This window comes from Leuresthes tenuis, unplaced genomic scaffold, assembly GCF_036924035.1.
Source record: "Leuresthes tenuis unplaced genomic scaffold, fLeuTen1.0.hap1 SCAF_24, whole genome shotgun sequence".
Taxonomy (NCBI): domain Eukaryota; kingdom Metazoa; phylum Chordata; class Actinopteri; order Atheriniformes; family Atherinopsidae; genus Leuresthes; species Leuresthes tenuis.
In genome coordinates this window covers 11,923,379-11,943,024 of record NW_027325378.1, presented here as the reverse complement: position 1 = coordinate 11,943,024, position 19,646 = coordinate 11,923,379, and the positions used below count along the sequence as shown (strand labels likewise).

The window sequence follows — 19,646 nt, the reverse complement described above, 5'->3', positions numbered from 1 at the left end:
CTCTTTCAGATTTTTTTCTCATTTTCACAAAAGCTCAGAGGATTTTCAACAGTCATATTCATTTGTAAGAGTTTCCAAACTGCTCGGTCCTAAAGTTAGCCTTGGGAGTGCTGGCTCTAGTTCATAACTTGTCCTCTGATCGTTATCACTGTAGAATGGAGCAAGTGCTGTGGAAAACCCTCGCCTTAATGCTACACTGGAAAATATTGGTGCTAAGTAAATTCTATCAAATAATCCTGACGTGGTTGTCAGCGTCTTTACGTTTACCTTCAATGTATACCTTAAATAGGGGCAACGATTGTGATGAGATGGGAGGAAAATTCACAAATGTAATAAATGTGCGTGCATTTGTGTGGAATCTGTGGAAAGGCCTTGGTTATATTTGGTCACGGGAGGAGAGGAGCCGTGACGGCGTGTGGTCTTAGAACAGAGGACCCACTCTTCTTCTTGGAAAGGGGGGAGTTATGAGGAGAGGAGAGAGGAGTGGCCAGGGGGTGAGGAATAGTTTACTGTAGATAGGCTGTTACTCTGCAGGCAGTCTATGACCTACAGTTGGGCTGAATTGAATGTCAAAAGCAGTCAGTATCAAAGCCACCCCCCTCCGCTCCTAAATTCACTTAGATTTTGTTGACTTGTTAATCAGTGTCTTATTATGTTGATCCCTGAAGCAAATGCTTATTTTGTCTGGTAATCAGCAGTTTATTCATGCATTGGCACATCAAAAATTGATGCATCAGACCTCCACCAGTCTAAACTGAAGCCTTAGAGTCAAAGACTCTGAAAAATGAAGAAGAAATACTTCAGGGTAGCTGATAATGGTGTTGTGTAGTTGTGAGTCATAGAAATCCTTTTGACCTATCATTATTTATTACTTGGTGTGCTGTAAAGCTGTGGAGTAACTGTCCCTCATTTCCTTGTTTTTGCAGTCTAAACGAACGAGCCCATCTTCTGACAAGAGTCTTTAGGAAAACACCTTCAAGTGTAGGACGCTCAAACTCGGTGCAGCAGACTGTGTCACGTGAGTGTCCTTACAAAAGATACGAGCAGGAACCTTTTCTCAACACAGGTTATAAAGCTTAGTGTGTCTGTTATTCATTTAAGAAAGTCAAGAAGGGAACGCCAGCAGTTTTAGCGTTAGTTTCCACGTTTTACTGTCGCAACATGGAATAAAGAGATCAAGGAGCCCATGTTTAGCATTGCAACATTTGCATATCTTGCAGACATCCTTATGTCAAATTCATGTTTTGTTTAATACAGTAAATATGTAAAAGAATCAAAACTTTAAAAAAGTTATCCAACTCAAAGAAACTGTACTTGTTAAAGAGTTTAAATGATCTGTGTAAAAGCGCACTGACAAGTGACCTGAGAGAGAATACAAAGCTGTTTATTTTATTCCACAAAACCAAAACACTAAAGGAGAAATTGATTTCAAATAGTCAGTTAAGAACACATACCTGGTGACCAACGAAATAGAAATCCAATCCAGAGCTAAAACAAGTGTTTAGTTACGTTATTTCACTGATGAACTATCCAATAGTTGAAAATCTGTGGGGTTTTAACTACTGTTTGGACAAAAATAAAACTTTTTTATTACACTCACACACATAAAGCAATCCACAAATGCATAATAAGACGTTACTTAGCAAAACGTTATATACACATACAAGAAAAAAAAGCCAAATATGAAATATCCAAAACATCAAATGCATGTTGTGGAAGTCTCAATGAAACTGAAGTAAAATTTCTCTTTGTTCGAGTATAAAAAATAAAAAAACATCTTGTCACTTTGAGCTCGCCAACTCAGCATCTGAGATGTCTTTTCTTCTGTCTCTCTACAGATGGTTATGCCTTCTCTCAGGAGGAGCACGGCGTGGTGTCCCAGTCCCAAGTAGTTCGTTCCTACGACACCACCCGCCAGCGCCCCAGCCTCTAGCCCCACCCTGATCAAGGCTTTGGCTCACCGTAGCAATGGTTGTCAAGGCAACGGTGGAGACAGACTACAGTGATCCCCTCATGCGGGGTGAGTGACCCTTGCTGTGGCCTTACTGGAACAATGACATGACCCCTCACCAAGACAGGGTGGGGTGGGGAGTCAAGGTCGGGTCTGAAGGCCGTCGCTGGCGCACGGAGGACTGAGTTGGGAGAAGGGACCAGGCCAAATACAGAACAAACATTGAAACCCACAAACGCTGCACAGGCTTGAGCGATCATATCCACAGACAGACATGCCAAGTCAAACTCAGAGACTGCTACTTGTATCAGTATACCCCCCAGACTGGGTTTACTTCATGCCACTCTGTCAATGTGTGTGTGCGTGTGTGTGTGCTTTGCAGTGCGTCTGTATCTGCCCGTGCATGTATGTCTGCACGCATTGGCGCTCCTGTGTTTGTGTGCATGTGTGTATCTGTCTACGTGTCTTTGCTTCAAAGGGTACCTCTCATCTCCCTCTCACGAGGGTTCAGGTCATCTGTCATCACATGCCGTCGCGGAAAAGGGACGCCAAAATAAATACGCACACACACACACACACGTGCACACATCCAGCCGCAGATTGAATTCCTGAAAAGGGGTAGGAGGGAAGGACCTGCTAGAGCCCTGCACCACAGCTACAGGCCCTGTTCCCTCCATCACAGCATCGAGCCTCACTGCCAAGCACCACAGAATTGCCACTGAGGCAGAACGCTCGCCCCAAACTGGACCACCACCCTGCTGCAGCCCCTCCTACCCCTCTGGGACCTCCTCTTGCTTATCTCTCCCTTCATTTCTTCCTAATCTCTGCATCTCATAGCGGCTCTGCAGCCTCCATGTCTTTCCCACTCTGCGGAACATCTCCTCTCTCTCTCAACAGTTTGAGTTATTTTTCTTGTTTTTCTATTTTCCTGTGATTCATGATGCTGCCATCTAGCATAATCAGCTGATGTAGAAGCAACATACCTGGCATTAACACTTCCTCCCCCAGGTCTGTTGGATTTCCAGGGTTTACTGGACTTTTTCTTTCTTTATTATTTTTTTTTAATTAAAAGTGGACATTAACGTATAATATGTGTTTATATATATTTTTTCTTGTCATCAATGTCTTTTTTTGTACTCATGTGTGGAGACATGTTTTAGAGGGAAAAATTTACTTGAACTACTCCTAATAGGCATTGATAGAAACACTCGCACGGATCATGTGTTTCTCTGGCTCTGGGATTTGTCTGAATGTAGAGTCCATTGTCTGTGTGTTCTGTGTTGAGGACACTCTGGTTCAGGAATGCAAGACTGAGGGTTTGGAGAGGGGGGGCGTTGTCCATTTGAGTCTTAATCATTAAATCTAATCAATCCATGGCCTGAAAAAATGTCTTTGTGTTTTGACTTTTAGCTAAGCACTCATGTAGTCAAGTAGGAGGATTTGGGTTCAACTGTAGCTTCAGGGAAGCTGGAAGAGTTTGGTTGACATTTCATGCTGAAAATAGAGACGTAAAAATATATTGAGCAAGATTATTTGACATGAAATGCATATGATTTTAAATATCAAAATATCTCCCCCATTCCCTCTTTAAGCCCAGGAGAGTTAGTGCAGACAGACCATTAGGAGAATATTCCCCATCAACTGGAGATCCCTCTCCCACCCACCTTCCTGAATGTGGCCCAACCCAAACCAGCCACAGCTGCTGCAGTATGGAGAATCCATCGGGCCGCGGCCAGGTCAGGACCTGGAGAGCCATTTATGATTTTCAGCTTCTCCCCAGTGACTCTTCAGTGGCCCTCACCACTTTCCACATTACTGTAGCCGAGCCTTTAGAAGAGCCTGCCAAAGCTACCCATTCACATCATCATAGGTTTAAACTGTCCATTGTTCTGTTTGATTGTTTCTCCCCTGTGCATCAGGTGATGCAACAGGTATTTGGTCTGTCCTCTGTGGGAGGCAGACCTGTATGTCAATGTATGCAACGTCTCTAATAGCTTAAGACCATGTCTCTTTGTGTGAGTCTTTCAAAGGGATTAAGAGAACCCATTCACCATGTTTTTTTGTTTTTTTTGTTAGACCAAGCCTCGTCTCCAAGTGTCTGTGTCCATGTGTTACTCGTACCTTGTTTTATTTCTTTCTTAAAGCACAAACTATTAGTGGATGTGTTTCTATGCCAGCACGAGACAACAAAAGTCTGAAACACAAGCTTTCTCAGGACATTGCTTTTTGTTTAAAAATGTTTATTTTTCAAATTCATATGTAAAACATCTCTCTTGCACCATTTAGAATTTCAGAGTGGAAAAAAAACACATTCAATCTAGAATGAATCTACCATTTGACATACTCTTATTTTGTGTCACACAAGCTGCCCACTGTATCTTACAGAAGTTGTGCTTGGAGTACAGATGAGGTGCACAAACGTACCAGTTTCTGTACTTAAGGATATCTCAGGCTGCCTGCTCCGTGGAGCAGCAAATACCTCAGACATCAGTGACCCAGCCATACAATAGTATACTTAACAGCTGAAAATGAAGCAAGTTGGACTTTTTTTGGGGGGGGTTAACGGCCAGTAACTGCCACTTCCGTACCTTTCTTAAATGGAAAATTGTGACTCAGAGCTGCTAGTGTTAATTCACTGAACTGTGCCAGTGTTAAATGTGCACACACTCACTTCTCACAGGAGACATGTGAGGGGGTTGGCTGGCAGAGTCTTTGCTGTGTAATTAACTCTGTGATCTTCAGAGAGCTGCCTCACCCCAATGTCTCGCACTCATACTTCCAAGGAACATTAGCCACAGATTTCGTGCCAATATTGTAATTTTTCAGGTCTATGAGTGGTTTTCTGCTCAAAGCTGTCGGGATCTTTTTTTTCTATCTTTTTTTTTTTAGTTTTTTTCCCCCCATTTCTGGTTAGCAGGAGGGGGATTGTATAGATGGGTGGAGCGTCACAGTCCGTGTCCTGTGTTCACTTCATTAGAGTTTAAATGGCCTACTGGGAGATTGCAACTGCCTTTCACATCACACCACCTGCATTTCCCATTACACACAGTTCACTCACACTTACTCATAAGACCACATCCCTCCACACTTCACACCCTCGCCTCATACTCGCACACATACAGTACTAACATCTATCCACATGCTTTCTTTCCTCATTCTTTCAACACAAACAAAAATCACTCATTCACAAGCACAGATGTGGACATGGCATAAACACAGCATGTGGTCATGTTCTTTTTGCTTGAATATCCGTTTTTCGTACAGTTTACTGCCATAAATCATCCAGTCGTCACTCATCCCTGCACATATAAGCCAGCAAATCTTTTTAACGCATCACCTTCACGTCCATGAAAACGCAAACATGCAGTCATTATTTGAGCTGCAGGCTGCACTGAACTGTGTACCGGTACCACCTGGGTTGTGTAACCTTCCAAGCAGCAGTTTTGTCTTTTCATCAAGATGGAGAAATACACATCCATCATACCAATCACAGGCTGAGCTTAGCTCAGTGCAATTCGCCAAAAGATCATATGAAACACTAAACAGACACACACCACACACAATAGCAGGGAAAGCCCCACTTATAGCAGGCTTTATATGAGTTTGCCTCTCTGCTTTTAGCCCCCCCCCACTCTGACAGTGTGCCCAAGGTCTCTGCTGCAGCCGTCAGGGGTTAAACTTCAGAAGTTTGCAACAAAGTGGTAGAGTGGTCTACAGACTGACCCCACATCACACTGTCACAGGGGGGTATTTCTGGTCACTGGTGATACTGGACCCACCGGTGGGAGGAGGGCAGGGGGACTGGAGAGGTCTATATCCTCCCTGAGTAGGGTCCAAAAAGGTTGGGGTAGCGGACACAGCGTGGGCATAGCCAATGTACTGCGGGTGCAAGAACTGTCCCTGGTGAGGCATGATTTGTGTTGCCTGCTGGCAGTTGAGAACGGAGAAGTTAGTTGGCATGTTGACGAAGACGCTGGCGTCAGGTGACAAGCAGCAGGAGGCCTGCGCTCGCATGTGAGGAGGCGGGGCATTGCGGGGGGCCGCAGGTGGAGCAGAGGAGCTGGATGAGGTGGCTGTGCTGGACTGCCGGGACGAGGAGCCCCTGGAGGTGTTTGCCATCATGGGGATGGTTTCCAAGAGGCGCCCACCAGTGGTCCCACCTCCTGTGGCACCTGTTGCTGACAGTTCCTGCTTGGGTCGGAGGCAGCGGCAGCAACATACAGCAACCACAGAGCCAACCAGGATGAAGGCAACAAACACAGAGCCCACAATCAGGAATGGCACATAGATGGGCACTAGAAGAGGAATGATAACAGATAAAAGTACTGGTTTAGTTGCAAAGTATTGGCTTCTAAAATAAACAATCAAATGAAAATGCTGCCAGCATGCTCACGTTTTGGCACAGCAGCTCCTACACGTGAGAGGAGATCGTATTAGACAAAAGCTTAAACGAAAGGAGTGTTTGGACTAGAACGGAAAAATTAAAGGTGCACAGGATTGGGTCCCTGGGGAATCCCAGGCTCTCATTAGCAGTTATTAACTTTGTTTTGATCTGTTTTAATCCTCTGCACCCTGCTGTGTCCCCAGCCTCCTTGACCCCACAGACCTTTGAGTGTGTTGGAGTGGGTGACATTCTTAAGCCTGGCCGCCTGCAGATATTTGTGACCCTCTGCGGCTATTTGGCTGAGCCTTTGAAAATAAGTTACTCTAGTTGAACTGTGGTATTTGGCATCTGCTTAAAGAAAAGTATTAAAGTAGACTGATTTAATGTAGCAGAATGGGAGGTTTTTCAGCTCTGTAAATCAGAGGAATGAGCTAGTTCCTTCTATGTGACCTTTTCTTTCATTTTGTTTAAAAGAGCAAATCACACTCAAACCACTTGTGAAACTCAGAATCCCACCACTCAGAGTCGTATGCTGGGTCAAACATTAGAGGCGTTATGGAACATGTAACGTTTTGACATTTGTATAGGTGAAAGCTCAGGGTTTAACAGTCCAAATGTGTTAAGTTCCAGCAACAAGTTGGAAACATGATCAACAATAACTTTCCTTTCCAACTTCTATAACAGGGACTTTTCGCAAAAAGCACTAAGTGAATTCGGCTGGAACGCCTTTTAAGATGAGGTCACTCGTTTCTCTCAAGCATTCATTTGCGTCCCTGCGCACACAAAACACCTTCCAAATACAATAACGTCCATGTTACATTGTAAGTGATTAATTGCGTGTTATTGTTCCCACAGGGTGTAGTTATTTTCCACTTTGAATGTGCCCATGTTGTCATGAGGTGTAACTGTATGCCACTGAGAGGAAGGTGGCAGCTGGCTCCAGTTTCCTTTTGTCTCTGAGCTCTTTGAAATACATCCATATGACTTTTCAAAATGTTCATCCAAAGTCGCAGGGTATTAAGAGGATTACTGCACGAAACCTGTTAAAAGCTGGAGGTCTCTCGTTGGCAGAGGGAGTGAAGACATCATGACAACATGCCAGCGGCAGAGGAGGCTGGGGCACGCAGAACATGAAACAAACCAGGACCTTGACCCATTTCCTTTGGACAAGAGGTGGTGTCAACTTCAGAGTACCCCACAGCTACTCAGCACCCAGTAAACAGGTTTTAACAGAGACTTTGTATGACAACACATATAGGTTACATGAGCAGAAATGGCCCTAGGAGTCTTTCACTGCCATCTTTTCGTGCTCTTGTATGGCCTTGATCTCAACATCTAAACTCCCTTTTTTTTTCTGCACTGCAAAAAAAAATTATAGTTATTTCATCCCTGCTTTCACTCCAGAGCGGCTTTCCAAAACTGTACAGTAAATCACTGATGGAAAAGAAAGGGGCCAGCTTAAAGTCCAGCAAGGATGAACACCAATCCTACAATCTAACAGAAGTCTTTTAGACTAGACTATACTATCATATATTCCAATATCAAATTATTTCAAATGAGCACTGCAGAATGTTACTGTTGAAGCAACTTCAAATGGAGCTAATTACAGTTAATCCTGTGGTTCCACTATGTAAAGCTCGACGGACAAGAGATGATAAATGAGCTAGAAAGCATCAGTAAGAATCCACCCACACACAGCCTCCTTATAAGATTGCTTAAATCTTAACTTGTTCTAGACATGTTTGAACTTTTTAACCCATCTGTAAAATATTGGACAATACTGTTTATTTGGCATGAAACAGTTATTTAACCTAACCTTTGTAAATGCTCTTTTTCCTTTTCTGAACATGTAGATGCTGTATCTTTCGTTCACTATCAGGTCAGATTCCATATTCCAAAAAAAACACTCTTTTGTTCTTGCTTTGAGTGAGCACAGAAATCACTTTTGGTGCACATGGCGGTCTAAGCCCCCCTATTGTTCCCTGTCACTCATCCACACCTGTTGCTGCAGCTGAGCCGAGGCAGCCACGCTGCAGCAACAGCAGCCCCCACTCTTAAGCTCTTGTTTTGGGCAGAGTCTTTGTGGTTGGCTGGCTGGCTGGCTGGACTCCCTCTGTCTCCTTGGGCTATCCCACGGGCATTCTCCTGTTCCTAAATACCACATGTTCCCTCATGTTGAGCACATTAATAATTTCCTGCCCGTTATCCTCTGACACTGTGGTGTGTATCTTTCTTAAATGATGAATAGGCTGCAGGCATATGAAAAATGTGGAAAATGCACAAAGTTAACTGGTCTTTAGATTAAAGGCAAAAAAAACTTTTCCTCTGTTCCTAGTGAGAAAAAAGCAGCTTTTCTTTAGGTTATTTTGGCTGGAGGCCACTGAGTGGAATGTATATACCTCTTCCTGCGGTGATAAGGCATGATAAATGACAGATTACAGTGTAGCTGCAGGGCCAAAGAGGGCATAATATCCTCCAAGAAACATGAAATAGGACAGTGTTGTATTTTTCTCTCGTGCATTTGCTGCAATATATTCTCATTTACCATTTTTCAAGATGTGACACAGCTACAAGAGACTGTATGGTAGATTAATTTATGGGAATGTAAGCAACGATGAAAGAGGAGCCAGAGTGGGCGGAAGAAGTTTGTATTGTTGTCACTTAGTTTACTATAGCTAGAATGTATGTATGTATTAATGGAAGCAAGTCAAAGTGTGAAACTCTTGAAAGTGGGGAATAGGAGGGGAGGTGCTTTTGTTTACTGTGATAGATCCTGGGGTGGGGTGGGGTGGGGGGTTAGTATAGGAACCTGATAGGAAATTACACATAACGCGATTTGAGTGCTTTATGAACAGGGCTGTCAGCGCGCTTAGTGAACCACTCTCCAAGATCCGGTCAAGTCCAAATTTGATCCCCGTGGGGACAGCGTGATCTGAGCCCTGGATCCCTCTTGCGCTGTTACAGAACAAACACCGCTATTTATAAGGTGCAGCGGCATGGCACAGTTTGCCATTTGTGAGTGCAGTTAACTGGTTTTTGGAGTAGTCTGCTGTCTCCTGTGCAGCTGTCGTTGCCAAGCGGGACAGACAGCAGATGAACTCATTGACAAGGAGATATTGAGAGTCTGCTGGGTTAATGAGGGGAAACTCGAGCTTCACATAGGTCATGTTTCAAATTTACAATCTAAAATTCAAGACTTCCTGTGCATGTGCACCTATAGCCTGTGAAATGAACTGCTATTTTTCATTTTCCAGAACAAGAAAATCAAAAGGACCAGCTCAGACTATATACTATATACACAGTCCCCTCACTATTTTTTATTGAAGCAACAGGTCAGATAATCAAGCTTTTACTCACTTGAATAAAACTTGAGACTTGGCAGTCTTATTTCTCATGTAGAGCACTAGAATCATGAAATTGCCTCTGAAGTCTAATTTGTATGACTTCTTGGTTTTTCTCTTTTCTTAAATTTGCCATTTGCCCTCATTTGAAGAGCGTTTTATTTGTTTTAACAATCATACTTGCATGAAATGGATAAAGTATTAGAATTTATAATAAGTGTGACATAATACCTGCACGGGAGTCCTTGTTCTCTTTGGTCTCTTTCCCGGGGTCTTTTGCCTGCCGGTCGTTGTCGCAGCTCCCCTGATCCAGCCGCGCGTCAGTGCTGGAGCAGCAGTAGCGGAGCTCGCATTTCCCGCAGCAGATGATCGCGTCCACTGCGTCGATCTTCTCCGGGCACTGGAATCCTTCTTTCCAGGAGCCCTGAGAGTCGTGCCACCCGTGGCAATATTCCCCACTGGCCTTCACGTCAATAATGACCAGGAGCAGCGTCACAATCACGCTGACAGACATCGGGAAACCTCCTCCCCACATTCTCAGCCAGGTGGCCCGCGGCTGCACGCTGGCGCGCTGGAGGGGACAGAGAGCCTTTTACTCCCCGCGTGGAACCTGATGAGGAGGGTGATGGTACGCTGGATCGGTGCGGTACAGGGAGCTGAAGGGATGAAATGACGAAGCCGCAGACCACTTAGAGGCTGTCATTTGTTAGAGAAATCCGTAATGCGTAACTTAGATCCAAAGTCTCTGAAAGTGGCTCTGTAACGAAGGATATTATCCTTGTTTCCCACAAAATACAAAATTGGTTAGATTGAAAGTTGAGCTCTCAGAGAAATGATATGTATGGCCTACCAAATCTTAACTGATATTCCAGCTGTAAATCTTCGGAGCTCTGGTAAATCCAGAGTGGGAAGACTAATGTATTTCCTTTGGCACTGCAGCGCGGCTGTTCATGTCTCCTCCTAGCTCTTCAAATGACTTTCCACAATGATGCAGAGAAACTAACACATGTAGTCTGATCCATGGGCGCACAGCTGCTGTCACTCCTGACTCGTCTCCCCACCAGTCCCGTGCGTAAAGTTTCAAACTTTTGTGGCCTGGTCTGCATTGTTGAGCGTCAGAAGTCTATGGACCAAGTGTGTGTCGCCGTGCCCCGATTGAACTGCGGCGCGCAGAGTGTGTCCAAGTTTGTGTCAGAGGGAGAGGGGCGTGTAAAAAGTCAGGCGCAAATACACACCTCACTGTAAAGCAGTGATGGACCGCGAAACGAATCAACAGGGTATCGTACTACTTCCTGTTGGAGCCTTTTATTAAATCACACAGCGAAAGATGAAATGTCATATACATTTATTTAGATTAGAAATAGGTTACTTCAGTGAAAAACGAAGTCCAATGTTAACATCTGTGGAATTATCAGCATTTTCCTTCTGCGCTTAAACTTACCTATAACACGTGGTTGATGAGCTCTCCATTATATACTAACTATCAGCTGTGGAATCTCACGTCTAAAAAATAGAAACGTTATCGTCGCAGTTATTAAAGCGTTGTTATTTTGAAAGAAAAACATCTTGTTTCCGGACAAATACTGTAGTAAGCTTCGTGTAGCTTTCCTCTCGACTTCTGCTTTCTTGGAGAACTGCCACATAAGTTCAGCTCCGTTTTAGGAGTATTTATTTATTTATTTATTTTTCATTTGTGCTTAGTGGAGAAGAGCAGCTCATGGTAAGCCTTTTAACATTTCATACGATCACACCATGATATTGCATTTTATTTGTAGATGATTTCCCTTTAAACACATGTAAACTAGCATTTTAACATAGGAAGAAAGGATAGGAATTGCAGGTATCTGTAATTGAGTTCTTTGTCTAATTGAATATTTACATATCCACAACAATATTGTTGCTGTCCGTTAATTCATCAACCATATTATAGATATCTGGAATGCTTTTTAATTGAAAAGACTTTATGACTTTTTTTTTAGGAAGAATTTCACTACAGATATTTGCAATGCATATCCAGGCTAGTTAGTAAATGTTAACATGCCCACTTACCATTTTTTGTTCTGAAATATCCCAAACTCAGTTTTAACAGATACAACCAAAGTTTATAGGAAGTAATAAATTTCCTACGAGTAGGATGCAATTTAGAAATAGAGAAACGCTGTCATGGAGATCTAAAATGTAAACAAGTAGTGACACTGCCATCTAGTGGCGTTATCTGATGCTTACACCATTGCAAACACTTGGCTACATAAAAAATACACTTTTTCTTTAAAAAAAAATAAACGATCGATATTCATAGGTATTTTGAAGGGGAAACGGCTTTTATGTGCAATTCCAATGTAAACATAAGTCACAACATCATTTCCCGTTGAAATGCTCTCAAGGCCACAGGAGCTGTAGTTTGGCCTGTTTGGCCTAACATTGACGATGCAGGTTAAGATTTTATACATTTATGTCCTTTTTATGTTGAACTTTGAAATGTCTGTACCTTTCTACATGAGCCTAACAGTGTCTGATTTCTCAAGAGTACTTTACCTTTTAACTTGCCCACTTTAACCTTTATTTGGGTTTGTTTTTACATAGTAGTGTTGAATATTTCTTATTTGCTGGTTTTCAATTACACTTCAGGAAGCAGCAGACTGTATTGGTGTGTAAAATGTTTCTGCGACTTTAAAGTGCAAAATACAGCAGCATAAGTCAAAACACAACATCAGAAATAAGATGCAGAACTAATTTCGGGGAGGAATCAACGTGTCAGAAAACGCAACTTTTCCCGAAACAGCAGCATTTCATAAGGCAGTAGGCTATACTCTTTTTATTTCAGAAAAAAACACAACTTTGAAGAAAGCATAGTGTTTCACAAATGCTGAACTCTCATATGTGACTTGAGTTCTGTCCAGTAATAAACAAAATGAGTTGTCCAGGGATCCGTTTCACAAAGCAGGTTTAGTGAAAACTCTGAGTTTATTAACCCTGAAATGAGGGAGTTTTTCACAAAGGGAGGTAACTCAAACCAGAGAAAGAGGGGTAACTTTAGCCTTTTTCAGGAAGAGAGGTAATTTAAACTCTCGGTTAGTTACTGTAGTAACAGACTCTATGAACCTAACCTGGTTGGGACCAGGTTTTTCTCAATAAACCTCGAGTTGTTCTCGGTTTCCGTCTGCTTTGTGAAACGAATCCCTTCTCTTTAAAGGGAAGTCTCTATAATTTGGTGCTTTTTTTAATGTTGTGGTTTTCTTTTGGTTGTCTCGCTTTCGGTTTTGTTGTCACGTTTGATGTAGTTGTGTTTAACGTGTATGTACGAACCATTTCTTATTAGAACAACACTGTGACACTAACAACACTATGACACTATTTTAAAGTGCAGTGAATCGATAACCGTTGCCTGTAAACTGGATGGGACAATTCTAACAGGGGCAAAGTAGCTTAATTTGAAACGTCACATGTTCCACGAGAAGCCTTCGGGAATGGTATGGCTTCGGATAAACCCGCGAGATGGTACTAATGCAAGTTCATGAATGCCCGTCGCTGCGAAACCTAATAAAAAGGACTTCATTTCCCACCATGCTACACTGCGAAGCGGTACCTATGGAAACAGCACAGGAAGTGGCGCGCAACTGTTGAAAAATTGTCACACAACTAACCGAGCAGCAGCTTTTGAGACCGGTTGACGTTTTTCGCCTTCAAAGTGGCAGCTAAACAGCGCCAAACACTATTTTCGTTACTCACAGTGGCTCCTAATTGTGAAACGTAAGTTTTATATCAGGTTTAAACTGCCGCACAGCTAAGATTACGTTAAACTGCGTATCCTGATGCTCAAACTTGAAATGGGAGTGAGGGTCAACAGCTAGCGTATCCATGAAGTGTTATGGGGAACTGTTTTACGTTTTTTATGCCAATCTTCGAGACTAAATGTACTGAATGTGACACAGATGTCGTTGGTGAGAGCGGGGCGTCCTCAACAACACACCAAAGGAAAAAGGCCTGTTCGGTCAAAGAAGACAACAGCTCCCAAAAGAGACTGGGTGGTGAGCGTTAAACTGGTTTATCATCCGCTGATGTTCTGGCTAGAAGCAATGGTGTGAGAAAGATAATCCACTTTTGTTTGCAATGAACCTTTGTCCTCCCTCCATGACCTGATATACATTTTTTGTCATTCATATAGAAGACATTGTTATAGGTTTAGAGTAGATGGTTGACCGCAATTCTCACAAACTAAAACTGCACAAACTACACACCTTTTTGTAATAAAGTTATCAAAACTTTTGTTGTACAATCTAACAACTGAGTATTTGGTTTCAGGGCACAGTCAATGACCTGTCTGTGCACAAGCTGACACCTGCCGAGCTGGTAAGCTGTTTGTTCATGCTTGTTGCTCGTTTAGTGTGACTTGCCTACATTTGCATTTATCTACAAAAGTCATAAAGTTTGATCTTGTGCAAGGCTTTATAATAGCGCTTGAGAATTTAATTCCATAAAGAAAATGCCAGCTGATTGTTCTCTGCTTCAGAGTCACCGACATGAGATCCATAAGTCTCACAACAAAGTTGCGGCTCAGTGGGAGCTGAGAGAGAAAGCCCTGAAACGCCGTCTCAGACACGTCGGGAGCCCTGGGCCTATGGACCAGGCCAGCCTCAGCATCATGAGGGAGGTGTGTGAGATGATTTGCCTGTACTTTTTTTTTAAAGAATAAACATTTTATGCTGAGTTAGATGCAGTTCTGTTGCATTATGATGTGTTGCTGCAGGTTTTCTCCGATCAGCTGCTGCTGCAGGATGTGTTGGCCCGCTCCGACAGAGCCATGGCTGTGGTCAAAGACCTGTTTGGAGATGCTCCACGGAGACAGACTGGTAGTTAAAGAACTTTCTTTTTGTTAAGTTAAATGGCTACTCTGATGTCATTAACACTCTGTTTTATAAGGATGCTTTTGAGCATTGGGTGTTTTTCCATGTATTTGCATTGGCAGAGCTGTAATTGATCTTCTGTGGTTACATAATTGGTGCTACATGTATTTCTACAGGGCACCCCAGTGTGACCATGGCTCCAAACTGTGACTCTGACTCAGAGCTGCCTGTTCTCCAGAAACCAGATCGTCCAACTTCCCTTTCTCTGCTCAGCCAGTCTATGATGGATCAAGAGGTGCGTGATAGTGGGGATTTATTCATAGTACTGGTTGTGTGTATGGGGCATTAGATATTTTAAAGATAAGAATGTACTATACATTTGTTTATTGTTTGTTGCATTCTGTGGAGATTTTTGGGTGGTATTAACGCACTTTCACTGCGAAATGATTTATTCCAGGCTCTTAATGACCTAGAGGTTTCAAAGTTGGATCAAAGAGAGGAGGATGATGATCCGTCATGCAGTTCAGAGAATCATGTGATCCGAAGGTATAAATCCCCCTGAAACATTCCACAACACTGAATGAGTTGCTGTTGTCACTGCTTCTTTGATCATGTTTTTCGATACAGATCAAATGTACGAAAAATGAAGACGATGTCTCGGGGTAGAGTTCAGCAACAGAAAGTTCATCATCTCAACTATCACCAAGGAGACAAAGATAATGTTCCTGTGACCCCCTGCACATCAGGAAGAGGACCAGACCAAACGGGCAAGTTACATTTAAAGGAAGTATTTACAGTAGACCATGTACTCTATATCAGATGTCAGAGGTTTGTGTGCTGACTCTTCCAATCTTCCAATCTTGTTTCAGCCCTCAACGCCACTGTGGCTGTTCAGCGGGTTCGATCCAAACAGAATCACTCAGAGGAAGGTGAGCGGGAAACGTCTGCCTTGGTTACTCAGGTCCTGAATCCTGAATGTCTACTCCGACAGTCAGGTAGTATCTGTGGGGTACTGATTTTCTCCACAATGAAATACTCCATGTGAGAATGCCACTAGATCAGATAATCGTTTTTTATCTTTCTCAGGAAGGATCAGCAGTCGCACGAACAGGACCAGGATGGGTGTGTCTCAGAGTTCAGAGCTGGATGGTTCATCTGTTGCCTCTCTCAGTGGGGACCAGTCCAGCCTAGGCCTGCTGCAGGCCATGTTGGGTCAAGTGGAAGACGACTTGGACAATCTGAGTCCTGACACCGTAGTGGGATCAGCAGAGAGTCCAAAACAGCTCAGAACACAAGGTCTCACTGGATTTTCTGTCGCCTTGGTGTCAACACTTGGACGTTTAGTTCACCTCCTTAAACAGGTACTGTAGCAGATCCAAGACTGCTGTATTAAACAATCCTGATCAGATAATACACAGTTTGAAAATCCATCGTGCAAACGCAAGGAAGGGAAGAAATTAGTTTTGCTGATTTAAAAACTGAAAAAGCAAATGAGTTTGTCTCCAAAAAGGCTATTATTGGAGTCCTTCTTCATAGCTATTTTGGCTTTATACCCATTTCCAGACCCTCTTAAATTTGGAACCATAGGCTAATTTTTCAGAGATGTGGTCACTTTGATTCCTTGAAACAATTTAAAGCATTCGTCAGACGCAAATGTCAACATTTTTTTCAACCATCGGCGTCAAATGATCTTCAGGCCAGGCCTCACAAAAGTTTGAAGGCATTCATCTGTCACAGCAATTTAAAACCACCCCTCCCTGACGCTGAAAAAGAAAACTGGTGCCAACCAAGTAAAACCGATTGCTTTTAACATGATCTGATCAAGTTGTTATGGGACCTGCGCGACAGTAGCTGCATTTATTTAGTTACAGCATCAAGATCACAGCAGGAAAGGCTTTTTAAATCAATGTCTTTTAATGCTGAATTCAGTTCTGTAGTTGTTGTTTTTTTTTTTCTTCAGCTCAGTGTAGTTTTGATCCCTTCCATCTGTTTAAGTTAACTCCTCCTGTGCCTGCTTTGAGTTAGAGGGACGCTGAAGCTCAGAAAGAGGCTGAGGAAAGAAGAAGACTGCAGGAGGAGTTAAAAGAGCACCGGGGGCTTATTGATGCCCTCACTGCTGAAACAATGACTCTTAGAGAAGAGGCTGCTGCCCTGCAGGTGAAAATGAGAACAGCTTATTATGTAGATTCCAGCTGTACTGGTGACTCTCTCTCATAATGAGTCATTCTTTTGGTCTGTTGTTGGTGCCGTTCAGGAAGGATTCCAGCAGCGCACAGCTGAGTTGGAGCAGAAGTTGGACACAGTGGTGTTGGTGATGGGCGGACTTGAACTCCTGGGAGAACACATGAACCCACCACAAGATTCTGACGCTGCAGGTTCTCATTGGAAACATCTTTCCTCATGCTTACCATCTGTGGATTTGTTGTAAATCATGACTGAATTGTTTCTTTTTTTTTGGTTTGCAGTTTGTTACACTGCTCCGGTCGCGGAGAGAGACCCCAAGCAAACACAAGTTTGTGCTTCTTCTGCCGTCCTGCTCTCCCCGCCTCGTCAGAGAGACAACTGGCAGCTAAGTCCCGGTAACCCTCTCATTCCTTTATGGCTCTAAATTACCCCTCATCTTGGTCCTCTGTCATTTACATGTAAAAGGCCTAATTATGTGTGTCCCCCCTCTTCCGCAGTGACTCATCATGTGCAGCAGCAGCGTCAGCTTCATTCTTTAGATAACTGGCACTCCTGTGAGGATGTCTACGCTCGTGGCTCTGCCTCAAGTCTCAACAGTCTACCACTCAGCAGACTTCCCTCCAGCTCCTCGCTGTCCCTGACCTCGGACCCTCTCCGCTCGCAGCTGTCTCCAGATGCAATGCTGATTGAGATCGCCCAGCTTAGCAGGCAGAACGATCTAATCAAAGCCCAGCTCTGCCAGGCCAAGTGCCTCGAGTCCGGGGTTGGAGAGACGTCTAACGGCAATGACACGCGGAGGAAGTTGAGCCCCATCAGCACGGGGAGAATCACACCCCAGAGCGTCGGCGAGAGGAGGACGTCCGGGTCCAGAAGCGCCAGCAGAGTGAACCAGCACATCCGGGTCTCTGAAGAGGCGCCGTCGCCTCAACAGCTGACATCCATATCGGATGCTCGGGAAACTTCAGAAAGCCACACACAGGTTGGATAATCTCCAATAACCTTCAGCTCTCTGAGGCCATCAGTCTAACTTTCACACAATGGCCTGGTTGTGAGGAGGAGAGAAAGGAACAGGATGTTGCACCTTTAAAGTCTTTAAAGTTACATGTTATTGTTTGAAATCAGCGCTTTATAATGAAAAAACGAGGGTGTCCCACTCTGGTTAATTAATTTGATTTATGATTTATTTCTGTTTGGTGTTAACAGCAGGACAGGGCGTTCAAACTGAGCAATGACTCCATCCAAATCTAGTTTGGTGCAAACTGTCCTGAAGTGTTTAAGGACTAAATTCCTCTTTTGAAAGTTGTCGAAAGTCAAGCAAGAATCAAGCAAAGAAATTATACGAAAGTATGAAACAAAGGTTAAAAACAATCCTCTCGTCCATATTAAAGATAATTGAGCAAATATAGGATGTTTCGTATCTAAGTATCTAAGTCTTTAACTGCTAGGAACAGCTGTAGGAACATTTAGAACAAAGAAAGATCATTTAATATGAAATAGCATAAATATTTCATGTTGGAAAAACAACAGAATAACAGCTGGTTCAGAGCCACGTTGTGACGGTCCAGCGCTGAGCCAATGGGATGCCCCAGTAGTCAGTTTTTCTTTTGGGGACGTTATCCACATTTAGAAAATAATTGTCCACTTTTTCATTCAGGCTTCGTCCAGCAGCCTCAGTATAAACAATGTGGAACAGCGCCTCCTGGAGCTCAACAGGCAAAGTGCAGCAGCTCGGGGTCGACTCATTGAGCTTATTGAGCAACAGAAGCAAAGTGTTGCAGTCAAAGTCTCTCCCTCCGTCTCTCCCATCCCTCCCTCGGCCTTCAGCCCAAATACAGAAGGTATGGCAGGTGAAACTTGCATATTACCATGTTGTCTGATCGCACATGATTAAAAATCAGGGTGTTATTTTATTTTCAGCTGGAGGAGGAAGCCCAGAGGTGTCAATGCTGCTGCCTGAGCGGGAGCTTCAGTCACATGACGATGGCGTGAGACGGTCAGTGGTTTTTTTTCTGTTTGTTTTTTTTAACCCTAAAGTTACACAAGATGATATTCCAGAGATGCTGTGTTTTCATATCTAGGGTCAGGTTGTGTGTTGTGGAAGGACAGTTGGCCGTTATCAGATGTTCAACATTAAATTCCACTCATTTTGTGTTACAGATCTGCTGGTTCTCATACATCTTCACCCAGTTTTAGTTTTGAAACCAGGACTGGAACAATACAGGTACACGCACACACTGTAGATAGAACTTTTCTTGAATTTTAACCAGCTATTATCACTTGGATGTAAACTGGTCTCTCTTTGTCCACAACAGATGGACAAGCAAAGAGGAAGAGACGGATGGTTTGCTTTGTCTAATCACGTGAGATGACGAGAGGAGGCAGAAAAAAACAAACTCGTGGACATTGAAATAAATCTATTTTTAAGTCTAAGTCTTTTTTTTTTTTAAACTAAATAAAATGCTTTGAATTTAGAAATGTGAGTGAATGAACTCTTGGTTCTTTGTTCTTGTTCTGTCCTTCTACAGATCTTTGACTCAAAGATCTGATACATTTAACATTTCATGAAAGCCTATGAAACTGTGCACAGTACCACTTCATCAGATATCAATTACAGTGTAACTTGTCACAACTTAAAGAACACAAATCAATCAGCCATGACATTAAAACCACTGACAGGTTGCCATGGATATTAAAACACGCTCCTCAGAGATGAACAAAGAAAAACTGGAATCCAACATTTGTCTTTTCATGCCTTTATTTAGGCCAGACACAAACTCATCAAGGCTTGACCGACAGGAGTGACTAGAGAAATTTTGAGAGTACCGGTAATAAGTTTATACTTTGCTGAGACATAGCCATGGTTGTCATGGTTTCAGACGACTTGTAAAAAGAGAATACTTCTGGGGCCGTTTCCTGATATAGTTACAGAAAGTAAAGTCTCT

The 19,646-nt window shown here is 43.1% G+C and overlaps 3 protein-coding genes across 6 annotated transcripts in view; 2 read left to right on the top strand and 1 right to left on the bottom strand.

Annotated features, from left to right (window-relative positions):
• atp8a2 (ATPase phospholipid transporting 8A2) overlaps nucleotides 1–3,338 on the top strand; it is a 44,121-nt gene extending 40,783 nt beyond the window's left edge. For all 4 annotated transcript variants that reach the window (XM_072378331.1, XM_072378330.1, XM_072378328.1 and 1 more), the window contains 2 exons: nucleotides 927–1,018; nucleotides 1,839–3,338. In XM_072378331.1, coding sequence (XP_072234432.1) covers nucleotides 927–1,018; nucleotides 1,839–1,933 — 187 coding nt within the window. In that variant the 3' untranslated portion in view covers nucleotides 1,934–3,338. The remainder of the gene's footprint in view (nucleotides 1–926; nucleotides 1,019–1,838) is intronic.
• Nucleotides 3,339–4,180: 842 nt separating this feature from the next.
• On the bottom strand, nucleotides 4,181–10,855 carry LOC140284602 (protein shisa-2). The gene is made up of 2 exons (XM_072378508.1): nucleotides 9,908–10,855; nucleotides 4,181–6,246 (listed from the first exon to the last, which is right to left on the bottom strand). The coding sequence occupies exons 1-2, from the start codon at nucleotides 10,209–10,211 to the stop codon at nucleotides 5,681–5,683; spliced, it is 870 nt and encodes a 289-aa protein (XP_072234609.1). The 5' UTR covers nucleotides 10,212–10,855; the 3' UTR covers nucleotides 4,181–5,680.
• Nucleotides 10,856–12,604: 1,749 nt separating this feature from the next.
• On the top strand, nucleotides 12,605–19,121 carry spice1 (spindle and centriole associated protein 1). Its single transcript, XM_072378822.1, has 18 exons — nucleotides 12,605–13,426; nucleotides 13,609–13,704; nucleotides 13,979–14,026; nucleotides 14,187–14,327; nucleotides 14,424–14,526; nucleotides 14,697–14,815; nucleotides 14,978–15,066; nucleotides 15,148–15,287; nucleotides 15,390–15,515; nucleotides 15,607–15,881; nucleotides 16,546–16,677; nucleotides 16,775–16,895; nucleotides 16,986–17,099; nucleotides 17,202–17,683; nucleotides 18,359–18,542; nucleotides 18,622–18,697; nucleotides 18,862–18,925; nucleotides 19,017–19,121. The coding sequence occupies exons 2-18, from the start codon at nucleotides 13,609–13,611 to the stop codon at nucleotides 19,071–19,073; spliced, it is 2,367 nt and encodes a 788-aa protein (XP_072234923.1). The 5' UTR covers nucleotides 12,605–13,426; the 3' UTR covers nucleotides 19,074–19,121.
• Nucleotides 19,122–19,646: the final 525 nt, after the last annotated feature.

Bases quoted from the DNA above. Each gene is read 5' to 3' on its own strand.
- spice1 (XM_072378822.1), top strand. From the start codon at position 13,609: ATGTCGTTGGTGAGAGCGGGGCGTCCTCAACAACACACCAAAGGAAAA. The intron at 14,527-14,696 runs GTAGTTAAAGAA...GTATTTCTACAG, and splicing joins TGCTCCACGGAGACAGACTG to GGCACCCCAGTGTGACCATG. The intron at 17,100-17,201 runs GTAACCCTCTCA...CCTCTTCCGCAG, and splicing joins CAACTGGCAGCTAAGTCCCG to TGACTCATCATGTGCAGCAG.
- LOC140284602 (XM_072378508.1), bottom strand. From the start codon at position 10,211: ATGTGGGGAGGAGGTTTCCCGATGTCTGTCAGCGTGATTGTGACGCTG. The intron at 6,247-9,907 runs GTATTATGTCAC...TTCCTCTTCTAG, and splicing joins GAACAAGGACTCCCGTGCAG to TGCCCATCTATGTGCCATTC.